The following is a 22,166-nucleotide window of genomic DNA, read 5'->3' as shown; positions in this document are numbered from 1 at the left end:
TTAACTGATTTTTCAGATATCACTTCATTCAGCAAGTATGACCACATTATCCATAATGACCTTTCTTTTTCATAGAGTAGCAGGGATTCAAACCCTAATTGCTTGATATTTGCTTAGGCACCATGAGTGAACCAAAGTTTCATATGATTGATGTATAAACTGACCAATCAAAGCTGTGGCATGATATGGTTTTCTTGAATTTAATCTCTTGTCCCCTATAAAAACAGTTTGGCACTTTAACTTGTCACAGAGTGTTGAGGGCAGCCGACTAATTCACATGCTTTATCTCTTGCCAGGCAGAGCCCAGATAGCTGACTACTGATGCTTCTGAATTTTGCATAGAATATTCTTGACTCTTGAAGAGATAGCTTCATACATTCATAGAACAGTTTTTCTCCTTTTCAGTCAGCAATTATTAATATTGTTCATTGTAAAAATCCAACACCAAATATCATTATGTCTGGTGATAAAGTTAAATTTGAGTTAAATGTCTGTGAGTTTGCTTCAGTTATTATTCACAAAGCATGCACATTTCACATGTACACCATAACAATGATAATTAAGCCATCCACTTCAAAAGTGGCAACTTAGAGCTTGAAGTATATCATCATTGACCAGCTCAACAACACAAGCAACAAGCAAACTTTGCGATGATAATATAAGCTCTGATTTCAATGAGATCTGGCTGCTATTTCTAGCAGGTAGAGGTTTCCTCTTTTACTTGTGAAGCTTTATGTACTGTTGTTTAGACCTAGGTCAATTTGATTTGAACAGATCACTGCAACCATGATCTTTTAATTTTTTAGGTGTGTGTAGGATATTAGCTGTGTTCTGTCTTTCTATGCAACTGTAGTGTGTAAGTTAATGAAGCTTTGGTTTCTAGTTCTTACTAGATGACAGACAACACAAATGCTCCCTTATTTTAGACTAATCAGTCACACTAGGATTTATGTGTCACTGTAGGTTGACAGATGCAAAGCCAGTGTTAAAGCAAAAGTAACAGTAAAAATTAGTTTTATTTACATAAAGATTGAATCTCAATTTAATTACAAGGAAACAAAAAAAGGGAGGGCGGATTAAGCAGCAGAAGATGGGGTCAGGGAATAAACTCTAGAACAAATAATGTATTCAGCAGTGCCCTACAGACATGACCACAATAGTGTTACTGAGGGAAATGGCCAGCAACTCCACCTTACAGGGCTCATTTCACAAACAGGCTGCAGTTATTCAGATTTTTAGAGGAAATCAACAATGCAGGGTCCGAGAACAGCTGAGGTCTTAACCAGCATAAACTAATAGCAACCAGTCGGGTTTCTATATTCATTTATTTTTCTCTCCTCTGCATTATGGGTGGTGATACCTGGGTTTGTGGCCAATGCAGCAAAGTTGGAGCCAAAGAACATGTTGCTGCACACAACATACAAGATTAGGGATCTACCTCCCTTGTATGAGTAGCAGGTTATTCTGTTGGTGCGTTTACTATATCTGCAGTTGAGACTTATTGGCTCCAGTTGATATGAGAAGCCAGCTGTGTCAAGGACCCTTCAGAATATGTCATTCAGAGTGATATGTCGGGGATACTGGCCTGTGCTATGGATGCTGGCTGAATTCATCAACTACTTCTCCACCATAGCAGTTGTGCTGCTCACACATGCAGAGACCACGGCACTGGGCTACTGATACAAGTGTACTCGTCAAGAAGGGTATCAGTAGGTGAGGAAGACACCGAATTAAGCCACGTGCAAAATGGAAAGGAGGCAGGCGAAGCGGTGCTGGTCTAAGGATGTCTCAATCTGTCCAAAGGCAATCTTGCATCTGATGTCGTCCCAATTACGTAGAGCATCTGTATTCAGTGGGACAGCAAGGCTTTCAGCGGTCCAATTAGCTACGGCTGACTCTAGTTCCTGGGCTACATCGGGTTCTATCACCCCGTAGTGTTTCGCCGATGAGGGTGCGGCTGGAGGAGATTGAGGAAAGATAGGCAGCCAGAGCCAGGTCCAATGCGGAACGGAGGCCAAGGCCACAACCTTAACAGTGCCAAAACTGACGTGAAATGTGAAAAATGATTGATGACCTTATGATCTGTATTATATATTTTGGCTTCACTATCAGTCACGCAAATATACGGTAACTGAAACCAAAGATCGCTTATTTTTTAATATTAGAATGCACTAAATGCAGTAGGGTACAGAGTACTCAAATATATTTAATTGCCAGTTTACCAGTATATGGAGTTCGGCGGCTTAATGAATTAAGAACGAAAGTAGAGTATTATAATGAACATACTTTGAATACTGAATATTTTCTGACTATAATACTTACAGATGATGTAAAGGAAAATCGGCTGATAAATCGCCCTGTTCGAGCAATCACAGAGAAGTTTTAGTGATGTGGTGTTTTTATTTAGTTTTGTGTTCCTGATTTTTCGGTATATCTGTACACAGTTCTATGTAAGTACTACACTAATTATACGAATGAAACCATCATTTCATGATTTGCGAGCTAATGAAGCACTCGAAACTCGCACTAAATTTTGCTCGTGACCGAATGTATACAAATAAAGAACATAAACAAAACCTCATCATCTTGAGCTTTCTGTCAGTCAATTTTGGCGCCAGTATCCATAGCAACAACCATAGATTCGTATTAAAAAAATGTGATTTAAAAAAAAGTTAATTTTCTATATTTTCGAGAGAAATGAAAAAATATCTCGTAGTAATTTAGAAATATTTAGGATATTATGTAATTTTTATGTTGTAAAATATTCCTAAGGCTAAGTCAATAACAATGTATTCGAAAAGTTGCTAAGAATAAATAGAATATGTCTCCAATGCTACTGAACGATACTATTTGTGATGTCTTCGAAGGTAAGAATAAGCCAAAAAACACAACTCGTTCTCTTTATTTGTTTGCTCAGACAGACTTCGTGTTAGGACAACAAATCAAACAAAACTGTTTTAACAGTTAGATATTCCTCTTTATCTTTTCATTGATATTCGCTTCTCAGTAGACATTCACCCTGGTCCTTGTTGTTGTTGTTGTGTAGTCCCTATCACCCTTGTCAAACAGCTAACTATCGTATTTACTAATGTATAATGCGAGAAATTTACTATGAGAAAATATCAGGGTCAAAATTAGGTGGGTAGCATTATACTCGAGTGTTAGAAATATGTATAAACGTAAAAACAAACGTGAAATTTGAAAGTCGTATTCCTGAGACGTCGAACGATATATACACACACACGCTTAATTGTGGCTATGAAACATCGTATGTGTAGTGAATACATTCCAGTGGCAGTTATTAATTCAGTGAGCACACTGGTGATGTGTTGTTTACAATCTGTCAAAAAGTGATGATTCAATTAAAAAGCTTACTGTTCAGAACTTGAAAGTTATATTACTGACATACGTTGGTAATTTTAAAAACAATTTCCATTCTACAGCCTTATGATTAAAAGTATGGATTCCAAAAAAAGACGTATTGCTTACAGTGCAGAATTCAAACTCACTGCCATAGAATTTGCTGAAAAGAATACCAACCGTGCAGCCTCTAGAAAATTCGGTGTTGTTGAGAGCAACATTAGGCTATGGAGAAAGGAAAAAGCTCAACTGCAGAAAATGCCAAGTTGTAAACAATCTCTAAGAGGAAAACAGGCTCACTATCCAGAACTGGAAAAAGAATTAGCTGAATGGGTGGAAAACAAAAGAAAAAATGGATATATTGTAACAACACTGCATGTAAAGTTACAAGCAAAGAAAATGTCGCAAGATGAGAAATATGGAGTTTGTCAATCTTTCAAATTTTCAAATGGCTGGTGCCAGAGATTCTTCTCAAGATATTCTTTAGCTCTACGCCAGAAAACAAAAAATTCACAGAAGCTTCCTACTGATTTGGATGAAAAAATTGTGCAGTTTTATAGTTTTATAATAGAATTGAGAAATCAGCATGACTTTGATCTGAGTCAAATTGGGAACATGGATGAGATACCTTTGATTTTTGACATGTCAGGGACCAGAACACTGGGAAGTAAAAATATCTATGTGAGAACAGCAGAACATGAAAAAAATCATTGTACTGTAGTTATGTGTTGTCTAGCTGATGGAACCAAACTAAATCCCATGGTTATTTTTAAAAGAAAGACAATTCCAAAAAGTGTAATATTTTCTTCTGGAGTTATTGTTCACTGTCACCCTAAAGGCTTGATGGATAGAGAAGGGATAGATGTATGGCTGAGAAAAGTTTGGAATAAACGACCTGGAGCACATTTAAACAAACCTGCAATGTTGGTGTGGGACAAGTTTAGAGCTCATCTTACCGAGCCAGTGAAACACATATTGAAAGATATGAAAACATATCAAGCTGTTATCCCAGATGGTTTGTCAAGTATTCTTCAGCCCCTTGATGTTGTTTTGAAGAAACCATTTAAAAATGAAGTTAGAAAGCACTGGATGTCCTGGATATCATCTGATGAAATGGGAAATACAACAGGTGATAATCTCAAAGAGCCTGACCTTGCTACTATTGTTACTTGGGTTAAAATAGCTTGGAATTCTTTACCTGAACATATGGTTTCCAAGAGCTTTTTAAAAACTGGCATCAGTAATAAACTGGATGGAACGGAAGATTACCTGCTATGGAATTGCCAAGATGCAACTTTAGGCACCTCTACAAGTTTAGATGAAGAAGATGATGAAATGATAGGACAGGACTCTGATGAAAAGTTAAATGAAGAATGTTTGCTGTTAGTTGAAGAATCAGATGATGAATCAAACTTTGATGATTTTTAATTGATAAGCTCATTATATATATGATAACCTTTTCTTTAAACTTAAGCTACAACCTTCACTCAGTAGCTTTTAAGCAATTTTTACTGAGCAAAAACAGGAACCATGCTAGATCTTATTTTAATTTTTCTGTTTTATGTGTTTTAACATTTGCAGTGAAAATATATTGGTTTCTTAAAAAGTCTAAATAACTATGGTTGTACTTGAGGTTCACATTATAAAGAGCAAAAATATACTACTGATTGTCACCTACACAAAGTTGGGGTTGCATTATATTCAGGATCACATTTTACTTGTGTGAATATAATAGATGTGATCTATAGATCCAGCATTCCAGATATACCAAGCTTTGGTGAATGGAAATCAAGTCACAAGAAAAACAGGCCACAATTTTGGCTTTTCTTGTTTCTCTTGGAAAGAGAGTCACAGGGTAGAATATCACTATCATATAAATAAGACAAATAATAGTTAACGTAATTAAATGACTAATAAGTTTATTAACTGGCAATACATGAGTTGAATGCCTCTGTTATTGTATTAATAAAAAGTTGTGCAGTCTAAAATGAATTATATTTCCAGACTAATTACTAAAATACTATTCAAAGACAAAAACAAAAAAAAAACCCTTAAAAATACTTGTATAAAAGGGATAAAAAAAAGACTCGAGGAAAAAACAAACTCCACATCTTCTGTTGAAGAACTTATCTCAGACACGCTCTGTAGACCGGATGGCAAAAGCATTGCTGTGAAGAACAGCCAGCAATATCTAACGCATCAGCTATTCTACCTCACAGGGCTCCTTCTACAAGTGTGACACCCTAGTCCTGATCTGACAGAAGAAAGCAGCAGTCCGCTTGATGAGGACACTGGAGATCTCAACAGCAATTGTCATGGAAAGGAGTACTTTTTTTTAATGACTGGTATTTATTCATCTTCTGCTTCTCTGCATTGCTGGTGGCATCTATCGAGTTTATTACCATGCTGTCAAGGTTGGCATCGTAGAATATGTTACAACATGTGGCATGCCAGATGAATGACTTGCTTCCTTGAATTGGAAAAAGCCTTAAATGTATGTGAAAAAAAAAACATATTTTATTCAGTATCATAAATAAAACTGCAAAAAAGACAAAAATATTAAATATTTATTGAAGTTTTCCTGGATTTGTTCACACCTTGTTTGTTATCTTTTAGTTGTAGGTCAGCCGTGATTGAGCAGATCTATGATCAAAGGCATTCCAGTCATGACCATTCCAGCTTTTTAGGGGTCCTTATAACTATGTTATCTAATGTGTCTTGTCTTTTATATAAGATGGTAGGGTGTGATTATTTAAGGAGTAAGTTGGGCAGCAATTTCAATCTGGTTGACTGTTTTTGTTTGGCCGGCCATGTTCAGCTCTAAGAAGTAAACTTATGATTGAAGGCATTCCATCTATATTCTTGCTTATCCAGTCTTTTGATTTAACAATCATCATCATCGTTTTAATGTCCACTTTCCTATGCTTGTATGGATCCTATAGAGTTTATTGAGGCAGATGCCCTTCCTGTTATCAACCCTCACCAATTTCCAAGTGAAGTAATTTTTCCCCATGGCTACATATGATTTTGCAAAATATTGGAAATGAATAATATTCATTTACAGTAGTGGTTCTAACCGTTTTTTTTTTTTTACATAAGGAGTCTTTTGATTACTGTTTTACTTTGGTAGACCCCTATAGCCATTCACTGTTTATAAACTAGTTTTATTTGTACTTCTTTCAAAATTCCTATTTTGTTCATCACACATTGACTTGTGTAGGTTGTACTATGTAAAATGTTCAAGAAAGAAATCTAGCTATTTCTTGCAATAAATACATCTAAAGCAAAATTCTTTTTATGGATCCTTGATATACTACTGTAGATTCTCAGTTTACTATTTTGCTTGCCTGGATCTCCAAAAACCTTACTTGAACCCCAGTTGAGAACCATTGATTTGTAACAATCACTCAATGTTGAGACAAGGAGACACAAACATATGCATACACACACGTGTGTGTGTATATATATATATATATATACTAGCAGAAATATATATATATACTAGCAGAAATACCCGGCTTTGCCCGGGTTAAAGAGAATAATGAAATCTAAAAACGCCGTCTAGACTACGCAACCCTCAACTGTTAGTAGCTACGATACCATATTTCTACATTAATAACTCTCCAATCCATGCCAGCGTGGAACATAGACATTAAGTGGAATGCCAGTCTCTCATCTGGGAAGGCCTTGAAATCAATGTTACCAACTGGGGACTATGTGTGTCGTAGTGATAATAAAAAGACCCAAAGGAGGTCTGCAACGAAATAATTTTACTCAACACTTTGCAAGTGAATCAGTGGAGGCAAAGATGCGTCTCATTTACTTGACAATTTATGCACCACATTGCAGAAATCACAATGAAAGTATATCTGAAAGGGTAGTCTTACACTGTTGTACCGTTGAATTACAAATAATGCTCATCTGTTATGTTCGGGTTAAAATTTCATCAACATCAAAAATATATGAATTTTCATGGGAGTTATGGCCGTTATACATAGAATATAATTTCCAAATTTCATAAAGATCCGTTCAGTACTTTTGACGTAGTTTTGGATAAGAAAACAAATGACTATTGTGTGTGATGGGTGTATATATGTATAGATATCTGTATGCATGTATATATATGTATATATGTGTACATATTACATGTACATCTATATATATATATATATATATATATATATATATATACATCTACACATGTGTATACATATACATGTATGCATATAGATCTATATCTATATATATATATATATATGCATATACGTGTACATATACATGTATATGTATACATATACATCTCTTTCTCTCATTCTCTCTTTCTCTCTTTCTCTTTCTCTGAAAGTATCTGTCATTACAGTATCGAAATGTGATTGTTTCAGTTAGTGGAATAACGTGTACATATACATCTATATGTATACATCTCTCTCTCTCTCTCTCTCTCTCTCTCTGAAAGTATCTGTCATTACAGTATCGAAATGTGATTGTTTCAGTTAGTAGAATAGTTTCATTTTTAAAGTGAAAGTATTTGACATGAGTGTTTTTGTTTCACTTTTGACACGTAATACTTAAATAGTGGAGGAGGTATTATGTTGCTGTGGGCTCGAACTCTGCAAGAAGTTAAAATTTTTTTTGACTAAAACACAACTGGAACCCTAAGTAAGGCATCTGTAAAATTTGAATGAAATTGGTTGCGTAGTTCTCGAGTTTTAGGGATTCACACAGACAGACAGACACACATTCTCATTTTTATATATATAGATATATATACATACATACCTGTATATGAGAGGCTTTCAGTATTCATCTATCACATCCACTCACAGAGCTTTGGTTGACTTGGGGGTAAAGTAAAAGACATTTGTCCAAAGTGCTATGCTATGGAACTGAACCCAAAACCATGTGGTTAGGAAGCAAACTCTTTAACCATACCTGTGCCTTTTGTCTTTAATTTTTTTGTGGGGATGGTAGGGTGTGCATTTAGGAAGGTTTGACCACTTTTTCTTGTAGGTTGAATGGCTGTGAAGAAGCTCTTACTGGCTCATGTACTTGTTGTTTGGGTTGGTAGAAACAGTAACATGTTGAACCTAATTACTTTAAATTATTTTGATTTTTTTTTCTCTATATTCTTATACTATTACGAAAATTACAATTTTCTATTTTGTTTTCTTAATTTTATCTAAAATGATAAAGCTTTGATTTCTTATAAATATAGAGAAATTGGTTAGCACAGAAGGTATGTATTTTCAGGGAAGGGAATTGCCAGAAAAAACCACAACTTTCCTGAAGGTATTCATAGCATAAATTAAGTGTCCTGTTTGGCTTCAGGAATTTAAAGTGCACCTCAATCTTGTTCTTTAAAACTAACCTTTTACTCAACAGTGCTAGGTACAAAGCTAAAAACATTTAAGAGAACATGATGTTAAATTCATGGTTTTTCCACAGCTGCATATGCCAAGTAAATGAATTGAAATATTTTGTCTGGAGATAAAAAAATCCATGTGTGTGAGCATGGTTTGTTGCATGCTTACATTTGGTTCTTTAGTGTTTGTCTGACTTTTGCAATTGAGATGATCTATGAATGTCTATTTTTTGTTGTTCTATAAATGTTTTTTTTCCTTTCTGCTCCATAAGTCATTATTAGTGTGATATATTGGTCAAACATTGTACTTTAGGCATTATGGCAATTAATTTTCATGATGTCACATAATTTACCAAAACTACAATGTTCAGCTTGGATTTCTTTCAAAAGCTCTAAAAGGCTATATTCCACTTTATCCAGCTGTCCAAGATAAATATATCTGTATGTTGATGTTATAGCATTATGGAGGCATGTGCAATGACTCAAAACATGGAACAAGTGCTTACAATAACACAGAGAAATACGGAAAGATGAATGTTAAAAATCATTGAACTGGACACATAAACTTATCAATGGTTAAGGAGCCAACAAAGATTTTGCATCTCATAGAATATGCTAAGAAAGGAAAATTGAGATCAAGTGAATTCACTTGCAAAGCAGTCATGCCCAAGCCTCTGTCAGGTTGGCATAAATGATGATGTTAACAGTTAAAAATGTGGATTAGTGTAATTAAGTTGGATGTTGAGTCCCTGCTTATATGATTTTTTTCTATTAAAATTGTGACTGGTTGACAATCTTTAAGCCAGTTGACTTCTGTTTGCAATGTTGTGGATTTACTTGTTGAAGCTGTGTCAATCTTCTTGGGTGAGTGCTGATACAAGTAGTAAAAGTGCCTGTCTTGGAGGTTCTGAAGAAAACCATGATTGTTTTCCTTTACTCTTCTAAGGTATTAAAACAAAAAAGATGTCCTTTCCTCTCCCAGGCCTTACACTAATCTCTTCACAGTCCTTCCTCTCTAAAATTCCATCTTCATGTTTTTCTTGTAGCTTAACTCATTTTTTCACCATTTTTTTTTTCTGTTGAAATACACTGCTTTCACTTTAGACAATTTTGAAAGTTATGAAGACTTTAGTAAAATAATATGTCGTTATTAAGCTGGTGTGGGAGACATAAATTAGCATGAAATTTTGATGGAAGGTTTTAAGATCACATAGAACCAAAGACAGTCTTGGACAGGGTGGTTTCAAAGTGATTAAGTCTTATTGATCATTATAAGTCTCAGCTTGATGGGCCTAGAAAAGTCACAAGTAGAATCTCTATTTTAGACTATGCTATAAAATAAGACCAGTTTTGCTCCGAATATACTGTATGAAGAGGTCTTTAGCAGTTGTTTCAACAATCTTGTGATTTCATATTAATCATCATTACTATAAATATTTATTTGTTCTTTAGTCTCAAATTTATTTTAGTGGAAAGGAAATGAGATTCTGTAATTTTTATGTTAAGTTGAACGACATTTATTGCAGGCATAGATATATAATTAAAAGCTTCACTTTGCAATAACATTATTCAGGGTTCAATTCTAGTGTGCAACAGTTTTGGTTGGCCATAGTCTCCTGTTGATTAATACCTTGTGAGTGAAAATTGAAATTCGGTAATTGTGCAAAAGCCTTCCCCCCCCCCCCCAAACATATGTTAAAATAAATGGAAGAAAGAGTTCTGAATACTAAAAAGGTAAAGACCCTCTTTGGTCATGAATGACCATGGGATTGGACTTACGAAGTTCCTCCTTTGAGGCACAAGTCTGGGCAAGGTTGTTTATGGAGGACCAACAGTTTCCCATGCTTAGCGGCCTCATCTCTCCCTACCACTAATGTTAACCAAGGGAAAGGCGAAGGCTGATACAACTTGGCACCAGTGATGTTGCAACTCATTTCTACAGCTGAGTGAACTGGAGCAACTTGAAATAAAGTGTTCTGCTCAAGAACGCAATGCAGAGCCTGGTCTGGGAACCAAACTAAACCCCATGATTGTTAACCTGATGTTCTAACCACTGAACACTAGGAGTAGAGTGTAAAATTCATTGATTTATGATCAGCCATAATGGATATTACTACCTTAGGTTTCATGCTGACATAAAAATGTCACAGTCAATTTGGCCTGTGTATGTATAAATGTTTTGTTTTAACTTCCATTTTTTTCTTGCTAGAGTTGGGGAAATAAAATTTCTCGAGCCAGTATTCTACAATTGGATGCTCTTCCTGAAACCAACACTTACTTGTTTCTAACTAAGATACTGACACCACAAATCTTCACCAGGTTTAGTGGATAGGGTGTTAGGCTCATGATCATAAGACCATTGGTTTGATTCCTGGAATGAATTGCACATTGTGTCATTGAGCAAGGCACATCATTTCCCATTGCTTCAGTCTACTCAGCTGAGTGTTGGGGCAGCTCTGTTTTCCTCCAACTGCTGCATCCTCGATATTTCCTCTATGTCAAGGGTGGGAGTGCTGAGAGGGTATCTCTGTCTGCTTGCAACTATATAAGCAATGAAAACAATCAGCAAAAGCATGGCATAAGCTATCAAATCATTCTTGATTGTGAGTGACAGCTAAGCTTTTAAGCTTGATATATATATATATATATATATATATATATATATCATGTATGGGTCCTAAGGTAAACTTAGTGAAGACCAAAGTCCTAGTAAGCAAGAAGTCGGACAGGACAGGACCCTTCATTTGTCAGGTAAATGGTCCTTGGTGTAGGTAGATATTCCATTTGGTGTAACTAGTGCAAGCTGTGGATACACAAGTGGAATAGTTGGAAGATTAACAGAAAAAGTAGAGTTCACATGTAGATGTACAGGAGCCATAAAGACCGCAGATACACAGAATACTGATTTCCTTAAATGTCTTAATGGCTCTCTGGAAGTTGTAGATGATTTTTTGCTACCTAGGTGACCTAATAAGTAGTAGAGGAGGTTGTACAGAAAGTGTAATTGCTAGAATAAAAATATGATGGAGAGGGTTCAGAGAACTTCTGCATCTGTTGGCAACCAAAGGTCTCTCTTGCTGAGTGAAGAGAAGATTGGTGCATGTGTACAAACTGATGCTGTATGATAGTGAGACATGGAACCTGAATGTGGAGAAGCAAAAAAAGCTGGTATGCTCTGCTGGGTGCGAGGTGTCAGTGTGCATGTGTGACAGAGCACTGGTGTATTGAGGGAGAAGTTAGGCATAAGAGGAATTATTTGCAGTGTACAAGACTAGAGACTGTGCTGGTTCAGTCATGTGATGTGGATGGATGAAGACAGTTGCATAAAGAAGTGCCAATCACTTAAAATGGAAGTGAAGTTACAGAAGAGAAAGACCCAAGAAGACATGTGACAAAGTATTGAAAGCTGATCTCAAAATGCTGAGCGTCACAAAGGTGATGACAGGACTGAGATATGTGGTACATTGCTGAACTTGAGAAGACCTGCCCACTACAACAGAATTGAGATCCTAAAACCAAGGTGCCACATAAAAAGTTGATGTGGGTACTAGTGTCACATAAAAAGCTCTGATGCTAGTGCCACTTAAAAAGCACAGTTGATGGTGCCACATAAAAAGCACCCAGTACACTGTGGAGAGGCTGACATTAGGAAGGGCATCCAGCTGTAGAAACCAAGCCAAAACAGACTATAGAACCTGGTGTGTCCCCTGGTCGACACTCATCTAGTTCCAAGCAAGGCATTTTTTCCAATGAGCAGACATACTTTCATTGAAAATTGGAAATGAAGGGTGCTACTTGTATAACAGTGACACTTACAGTTATCATAGTCTGTCAAGATAAGGAAAACAAACAAACACGCACACACATTTGTATATACAGATACAATAGGTTTCTGGCTACAAAAGCTATTCACAAGGTCTTGGTTGGTTTGAAGCTGTAGTAGAAGATACTTGCTCCAGGTGTTTAGCATTAGGAAAGGCATCCAACTGTAGAAACCACTCCAAAGTAGTTGTAGGAACACAATGACGTTCTTGCCCCATTGGATCTTGAAAAAACCATCCAACCTATGCCAGCATGGAAGATGGATGTTACATAGTGATGATGATGATATATTTTATTAGTTAGATCTGGATGAAGGTATATTGGTCCTTGGTCAATCACACTTGCCTTCAAGACTGTTGAGATTGATGCTGTTAATATTTTGCTTAAATCATTACTAGTTGATGACTGGAGGTAAGATGTACAGAGGTGGGAGTGATTTCCAAAGGACTGACATTCTAGGGTGGAAGGACTAGGTGTAGGGGTTAGTACAGGGATTTGGTGAAGGTGTTAAACACAGAGTATTACAAAAAAGGGGAAATGAGTGAGTTGAGAATGAAGGTGAACATGAGACCAGATAGCTTTAAAAAAGTGAGGCTGTTGAAAAAAAAAAAAAATGAAATGGAATAGGTATGGTTAGAATGCTTTAGATCATAGATCTCTTTGTTAGTGATTATCCTGGGGCTAAACAGCCAGAACAGTTTAAAATTATTTAAAAAATATATACTTATATTTAAAACAGATCAATGCAAAACAAACTCTAATGAAAATAATTTGAACCTGACTTTTATAATTTTCCTAAACTTGGAATGAAGAAACAAAATGAAATTTAATAGAAACAAAGGCATGAAAATAGAGAACAAAAACCCAACAATTTTTTTTATTCAATTCCAAAAATGTAATCATGTAACTAGTTATTTATAAGAAGCAAATTTGATTTTTGCAACTTTTTTTCACATTGGTAAAATATAAATCATGAATTTGTATCCCTTTCAATTTTGTTTGGAAGGCATGTGTGTGTGTGATGCATGTGGATGAGGACAGTTGTATAAAGAGGTGCTGATCTCTAACTGTGGAGGGAACTTGTGGAAGAGGTAGACCCAAGATGATGTAGGAGGAGCTGGTGGAATATGGTCTTCAGATGTTGAGTCTCATGGAGGCAATGACAAATGATTAAAATTGTTGGTGATTTGCTGTGCTTGAAAAGGCATGTTAAGTTTAGTGAAATTATAGTTGTAGCCAGTTCCACTGACACAAATGGTGTCTGTGCTGGTGACACATAAAAGCACCCATGCTAGTAATACATTGAAAACACCTAGTATACTCTGTAGAGTGGTTGGCATTAAGAAGGGCATCCAGCCATAGAAACCATACCAAAACAAACTGAAGCCTGGTGCAGCTCCAGTCAAACCATCTAACTTATGCCAGTATGGAAAATGGACAGTAAGTGATGATGATGATATATATATATGTGTGTGTGTATGTGGAGGCACATTGCCTAGTGGTTAGAGTAGTGGACTCATGGTCGTGGGATCGCGGGTTTGAATCTCAGACCAGGCGATGTGTATGTTTATGAGTGAAACACCTAAGCTCCCTGCGGCTCCGGCAGAAGGTAATGGTGAACTTCTGCTGACTCTTTCACCACAACTTTCTCTTACTCTTTCCTCCTGCGTCTAGCAGCTCACTTGTGACGGACTGTCATCCTGTTCAGGTGGGAAATTTATATGCCAATGAAACTGGGAAACCAGTCCTTATGAGCCAGGCATAGCTCGAGAAGAAACAAACAATATATATATATATATACACATATATAGGAAAGATGTGGCTGTGTGGTAAGAAGTTTGCTTCCCAACCACATGGTTCCGGGTTCTGTCCTACTATGTCCCACTTTGGGCAAGTGTCTTCTACTATAGCCTCAGGCTGATGAAAGCCTCGTGAGTGGATTTGGTAGATGGAAAGAAGCCTGATATATATATATTTATATATATATATAAAAAATCAAAATAAGCAACAAGGATATCCAGGGTTAATGCAGTACGATCGTTTCATGCGACTCCATTTATTTAAGCAATGTGAGCATTACATTAAATGTAAAATGCAGAGCAATCCTCAGCTGCACAGAGATATAGAAATTAACTGAAATTACATTTCAACAGAAGGACATATTTTTATAACTACATTTAAACTCTCCAAGTAGAAAGGAAGAATACAAAAAAACATTTTGACTTAGCCAGACCATATTCTTCCTTTCTACTTGGAGAGTTTAAATGTAGTTATAAAAATATGTCCTTCCTTTGAAATGTAATTTCAGTAAATTTTTATATCTTTGTGCAGCTGAGGATTGCTCTGCATTTTACATTTGATGTAATGTTCACATTGCTTAAATAAATGGAGTTGCATGAAATGATCGTACTGCATTAACCCTGGATATCCTTGTTGCTTATTTTGAAATTGTATGGATAATACCATACTTAATTCTGGTGCCTAAACTTAAGTACCATATTCACCTTGAATCTCTCTCTCTCTCTCTCTCTCTATATATATATATATATACATATATCTGTGTGTGTCTTTGTGTCTGTGTTTATCCCCTACACCATTGCTTGACAACTGATGTTGGTGTGTTTATGTCCCTGTATCTTAGTGCTTTGGCAAAAGAGACTGATAGAATAAGTACTAGGACTACAAAGAATAAGTCCTGGGGCCAACTTCTTCAACTAAAATCCTGAAGGCAGTGCTCCAGCATGGCTGAAGTAAAAGAATAAATACATACAGATGAGTGGACAAACAAAAGTAAGTAGCATTCAACACATTTGGTTGGAATTACATATATTTAATGATAGTTTGACTCAGCTCTACATTACTTAGTTTCGTGGGTGTGTAGAACATGTCCACTTCAGAGATTGTCTGAACATCTGATGAGGTGGACATGTCTGCATGCCCAGGAAACTTTATGTACCTTAGAGCTGAGTCAGACTATTATTAAATATATGTATACACTCAAATACACAATATACACTTTTGCTGATTTCAGCCATCAGTTCATGGTTATGTTAGAGCACTCCTTTCATGTATTTCAGTTGATTATATTGACTCCCAACACCGAGGGATTATTTTATTGGTCTTGTGAGAAAAAAAAAAAAAACAGTTTGGTATAATGGGAAATAACTCTGCTATGCCTAAACATTGCAATTTTTTTTTGTTCATTCTATGCTGATACAAATATAGTGATAATCGTTTTATATTTTTCTGTGCTTCTCAACCATAGCATTATGCCACTTATAACCCTGTGTCATTGCCTTTGTGAGGTTCAACATCATCACTTCCCATGCCTTTCTTGGTTATTTTCCACAGGTTCTTTCTCCTTGGATTGCTTTGTACATCTTCATCCAACTCTATCTTTCAAATGCATCATGTATCTCCACAACAACAGTCGATTCATCTCTCTTTATACTCAACAGTTGATTTCTCTTATAGTCAGTTTTCTTTTTAGCTTGGATGTACTCCTTTATGCATTTAACATTCATATGCATCACCAATCTCTAACCACTGTTTCTTCTCTATTACTATAGTTGATTCCTCTATCTTTCTTTCTTCCTTTCTTCTTCTTCTTCTTCTCCTCCTCCTCCCTGGAATCGAACTCGGAATCTTGGGGTTAGTAGCCCACACTCTTAACCACTATGGGCATATGGTGTAGTGGTTAAGAGCGCGGGCTACTAACCCCAAGATTCCGAGTTCAATTCCAGGCAGTGACCTGAATAATAATAGCATCGAAAAATACCTTAGGAATGAGAACCAGGTTCGAAATTTCCCCAAGACACCTGATGAGGGCTGGGGGGGTATATCAGCCGAAACGTGAACAACAAACAAGATGAAGACAAATATCTGTCTAATGTAAATAATGTAAATAATATATATAATATTATAATGAATAAATCAAGAGGAAAAGATATATAAATTTTTGGTGCAGGCATGGCTGTGTGGTAAGAAGCTTGCTTCCCAACCACATAGTTCTGGGTTCAGTGTGGCATCTTAGGCAAGTGTCTTCTACTATAGCCTCAGGTCGACCAAAGCCTTGTGAGTGGATTTGGTAGACAGAAGCTTGTTGTATATGTGGATATATCTGCGTGTGTGTCTTTGTGTCTGTATTTGTTGCCCCATCACCACTCGACAACCGGTGCTGGTATTTTTTCCATCCTCCTAACTTAGCAGTTCAGCAAAAGAACTGATAGTATAAGTACTAAGCTTTAAAAATGAGTCCTGGGGTTGATTGTTTGACTAAAATCATTCTGGGTGATGCTCCAGCATGGTCACAGTCAAATGACTGAAACAAGTAAAAGAATAAAAGAAAGTAAAAGAATATATATATAAGGTGCAGGAGTGGGTGTGTGGTAAGTAGCTCGCTTACCAACCACATGGTTCTGGGTTCAGTCCCACTGCGTGACACCTTGGGTAAGTGTCTTCTACTATAGCCTCGGGCCGACCAAAGCATTGTGAGTGGATTTGGTAGACAGAAACTGAAAGAAGCCTGTCGTATATATGTATATATGTATGTATGTGTTTGTCCCCCCAACATCGCTTGACAACCGATGCTGGTGTGTTTACGTTCCCGTAACTTAGCAGTTCGGCAAAAGAGACCGAGAGAATAAGTACTAGGCTTACAAAAAATAAGTCCTAGGGTCGATTTACTCGACTAAAGGTGGTGCTCCAGCATGGCCACAGTCATATGACTGAAACAAGTAAAGAGTATACATATATATTTATAATGTCATATATGTATTATATGTATCATATTATGTATGTATATTAATATGCATATATAATGATAATGTAACATTATGTAACATTGGGTTATCAAATAAATTCCTTTCATTTTAATCCTTATTTTTCATCCACAATTTTAGCAAATCTGTCATGGCAGTGAGACATAGGCTGTTACTACAGAGGACATGCAAAGGCCTGAAAGAAATGAAGCCAGTATGCTGTGCTGGATGAGTAATATCAGTATGCCTGTATGATGGAGTGTAAGTGATTTGAGAGAGGATTAAAAAAAAAAAAGAAGCATTAGATGTAGTGTGCAAGAGAGAAGACTGCACTGGTATGGTCATGTGATGCATATGAATGAGGATAGCTGCATTAAGAAGAGCTGATCTCTAATTGTAGAAGGAATGTGTGGAAGGGGTAGACCCAGGAAAACATGGAGTGAAGTGGCGAGAAAGGGTCTTTAGATTAAACCCCACAAAGGAGATGACAAGGGACAGACTTTTGGCAGTTTGCTGTGCTTGGGAAGACATGCCAAGTTAAGTATAATCACAAGAAAATCATGTTCTACAGTTCTATATTTAAGAGGTGAGGAATTATGTACGTTTGATGGATATTTGTCCTCATCTTGTTTGTTTTGTTGTTCACATGTTTCGGCTGATATACCCTCCAGCCTTCATCAGGTGTCTTGGGGAAATTTCGTACCTGGGTTCTCATTCTTAAGGTATTTTTCAATATTATTATTATTATTATTTAGGTCACTGCCTGGAATCGAACTCGGAATCTTTGGGTTAGTAGCCTGCACTCTTAATATGGCATAGTTTCAAGATTCCAAGTTCGATTCCAGGCAGTGACCTGATCGGAAAATACCTTAGGAATGAGAAATTTCCCCAATTCACCTGATGAAGGCTGTAGGGTGTATCAACCAAAACGTTAACAAACAAGATGAGGACAATATCCATCAAATGTAAATAAATCGTGTTCTCTATGTCCCACTCTCAGCCAAGAGATCCTAGTCTTGCAGGCTCATGGGTGCTGGTGTTATGTAAAAGTACCTGTGCTGGTGCCACATAAGAGTGCCCGTGCCAGTGCTATGTAAAAGTGCTCATGCTGAGACCATATAAATGTATCTTGTACACTCTATAAAGTGGTTGGCATTAGGAAGGGTATCCATCGATAGACACCATGCCAAAATATACACATGGAGCCCATGCTGCTCTCCAGTTGAATGAAGGTAATGGTATCATGAAAGCATACCGTTTGTTGGGCTGATTTCTCAGAGGATTGGTGCGGATCCTTGTGAATGACCTCATTCAGTTGATCCTCACTGAACTGAACATGTCAGCCAAAATGCAGAGAGTCTGCCATTCTTTCAGTAACAGGCACCTTCTTTATGCACAACACAAATGTCAAGAGTGGCTCTAACAGCTTTGAAACATTGAATGCGAAAAGAAACATGTTGAAATTGCTAATTTTTTACTACATGGCATTCCGTCATAATGAAAAGAGATAAAATTTATTCAAATTTCAGAAATGATAAACAAAAGTTATAGACAAAGAATAGAACTACTAAACACCACAAAACACTGGTAAAAATATTTTTCATCTTAATTCAAATAATAATGTACAGAAATGAATGAATTTATCTCACAACTCAACACATACATAATATTACAATAATTATGGTATATATATACTCTTTTACTCTCTCTATCTCTCTCTCTCTCTCTCTATATATATATATATATATATATATATATATATGTAAGTATAATTCATTATAAATACATATATGTATATATTATGTAATATATATGTGTGTATAAAATATATATCATATATGTCATGGATATGTCAATGGATAGAAAAGTGTATACACAATATATGTCTGTGTGAATTATATGTATCTGTTATATATACAAATATAAATTATACATGTAGGTATACATCATATTTTTGTGTATTATCTTGATAAAATATATTACACACACACATATATATATATATATACTATATAACATGTTTGTATGTGTGTATATATATACAACACTAAAATATGTGTTTATATATGGACACATATCTGAACACATACACGCACTCATATTCACACGTTTTATATATATATATATATATATATTTATATATATATATATATTATAAGGTTTTTAAACTTTTAAATTTTCATATTCAAAAGAGACAGAGACTTCAAATTCGATATATCGATTTATTCACCACTCTATGTTAACATTTCTGTGCCAAACTTATCCAGTTACTGGTCCATTGGGTTTAGACATTTGGCACTTCTTCAGGAGTGGTTACCTTTCGAACAAAACACGAAAAAACACATACATAACTATTATTAAGTCTTTAGGATCCCGTTAGCTTTCGTCTTTGTTATTATAGGGGAGATAACTCCTTAATTTTCTATTTTTATTGCTCTCCTGTGGATTTCCACTAGATTAATTAATTATTTTGTTTATTTCTCTTTACTATACTATATTACCCGTATACATATGCATACATACACTTTACCCGTATACCTATCCATATATACATACACACACACATACACATACATATGTATACACATATACGTACACACACACACATATATATATATACATATATATATACACACACACACTTATATGCACTCATCCATATATGCATAATTGCACATACATAAACATACATGAGACATCATGCTGTACTTCATCACATCTTGAGATCATTTATACCAACGAAATGTACTTCTTATGATATGCGTACATTTCAGAGCATTATTGTTTACTTTATTAATCAATTTATCCTTAGAGAAGAGTATGTGGTATAGTTCCACGGTACAGAGCGAACAATACTTTCTTCCTCTCTCATATGGCATTGATCTAGCTATTATAGACCATTCTAATGAATACTGCTTATTACTTTCCTTAAGACCCCAGATGTATTTGCTAAGACTAGTGTTAGCCATTTTCTTCCTATCTCTAAAGCATGAGAAATGGTTAGAAATTCTACGGCATACCTGTCCTGTAGTGCACCCCAAGTATGTCATGGTATCAGTTTGAGTCTTTACTTTGCATTGATATATTATATTTTTGACTTTCGCATTAGGTCCTTCAAATTTTATTCTCCTAGGGTTTACCTCATTTACTGTGATTATGCTCTTACTCCTATTATTAATAAATGAACCTCCTTTATTATTATTATTATTATTATTATTACTACTACTATCATTATCACCATTATTATTATTATTATTACCATCATTGTTATCATTCTCACTATTATTATTATTATTATTATTGCCATTTATATTATTATTCAAATTCTCATTCCTACCTGTTTCCCTAGACTCAAGTATTTTAATGTTATGTGCTGCTATTATCTGTGCTATGTTCCTAGTATTTGAAAATCCAAATCTGATTATGTGTGTTGATAATCTTACCATAGTGTGAGCTCCTTGGGAAGTGTCTACCTATCACTTCTCTAAACTTAGCTATCAGATTACTCCTGATATTTCTCCCAAATGGGATTATGAGCCAGATTTTATTATCCTTATTATTATCCTCATGGTTATTAATATTGTTTTTAAAGAATTTTAAGTTACCTATGTTGTTTTTATGAGGGTACTTTGGTTTATTTAGTTTATTTACTTTGTGTTTATTCCTATTATTATTATTATTATTATTATTGTTGTTGTTGTTGTCAGTTGTTTCAATTCCTTTGCTACCATTTTCAATATAGGAGACCCTTTCTTTATATCCTGCCTTATTTAGTGCTGCATTATAGAAATTAGCTTCATTATTAAATACCCTATTGTTAGCAGATAGTTTGGAGAGTCTTAAAGATATATTTTTTACTAGATTTTCTATTATAGCCCTAGGATGGTTACTTGATTTACTTATATACTGTAGGTTTGTTAGGGGTTTGTGGTATGGTCTATATGTTTTATTCTTAATATCTAATGTTACATCTAGGAAATTTGCTACTGAGACATCATCTTCGTAAACTATACCCATCCCCATTCTGCTGAAAAATCTGGCCAGCCTACTTAATTCTCTGTAGTTCCTGGTTTGAGCAATTCCTAACATATAACAGGCAGTCGTCTCTATACAAACCCCCCCCTAACCCTAGGGAATTGATCATTTAATTCATAAAGGATAAATGATCCCACCATATCAGCTATTTGAGCTGAGTCAGAATATATATATATATAAATTCAGTAATAGGATGAATTCTTTTGCAAGAATTTATCAAGTAGCTAGCATGAAAAAAACCTCATAAGGGAAAAAATCCATCATTTATTCCCGAAATATATATTTTTATTTATATAAGGGCATTACTATACAATAATGCCTCACGCTATGAGGGACTCTAAGCTCAGACTACCATAAAAAACACATTTCCTCGCGTTCGGTAAAAATGTTGACAAAGTTGATCATGGATTGATATGTCACAAGCTGCGAAACCTTGGCATAGCTGGTAAATTAGGAGAGTGGCTGCATGACTTCCTGAATGGTAGAAGTCAGACAGTTGCAGCCAATGGAGAACTATCTAGGGAAACACAAATATTGAGCGGTGTTCCACAAGGAACTGTTCTGGAGCCACTACTGTTCATAGTGGCCCTTCTGGACATGCCCACGGTCACTCGGAGAGCCACTGTCACTAGCTATGCTGATGACACAAAGATATCTCAGGCAATAAAGAATCCTGATGATATTGTAAGCCTGCAGAATGACCTAAATGCAATATATGAGTGGGCAGAGCAAAATAATATACAGGTACTGCAATCCCAGAACCACAAACAGTAAGAGATCTGGGCATCAACATGTGTAGTGATGCATCATTTCACATGCACATTGTC

The 22,166-nt window shown here is 35.7% G+C and overlaps 2 protein-coding genes across 4 annotated transcripts in view; one reads left to right on the top strand and one right to left on the bottom strand.

The window, feature by feature from the left end:
* Nucleotides 1-2,619, bottom strand: part of LOC106882044 (uncharacterized) — a 46,271-nt gene extending 43,652 nt beyond the window's left edge. Inside the window, exon 1 of one of the 2 annotated variants that reach the window (XM_089354014.1) lies at nucleotides 2,323-2,619. The gene's annotated coding sequence lies outside the window, so the exon portion shown is untranslated. The remainder of the gene's footprint in view (nucleotides 1-2,322) is intronic. The other variant, XM_089354012.1, reaches the window with a different exon arrangement.
* Nucleotides 2,620-2,744: 125 nt separating this feature from the next.
* LOC106882043 (uncharacterized) overlaps nucleotides 2,745-22,166 on the top strand; it is a 68,455-nt gene continuing 49,033 nt past the window's right edge. Inside the window, exon 1 of one of the 2 annotated variants that reach the window (XM_014932600.3) lies at nucleotides 2,745-2,867. In XM_014932600.3, the coding sequence (XP_014788086.1) occupies nucleotides 2,856-2,867 (12 nt within the window). In that variant the 5' untranslated portion in view covers nucleotides 2,745-2,855. The remainder of the gene's footprint in view (nucleotides 2,868-22,166) is intronic. The other variant, XM_014932601.3, reaches the window with a different exon arrangement.

Source organism: Octopus bimaculoides, chromosome 6, assembly GCF_046866305.1.
Source record: "Octopus bimaculoides isolate indiv1 chromosome 6, ASM4686630v1, whole genome shotgun sequence".
Taxonomy (NCBI): domain Eukaryota; kingdom Metazoa; phylum Mollusca; class Cephalopoda; order Octopoda; family Octopodidae; genus Octopus; species Octopus bimaculoides.
The sequence above is the reverse complement of the archived record's forward strand: the minus strand, read 5'-3'. Positions and strand labels throughout refer to the sequence as shown.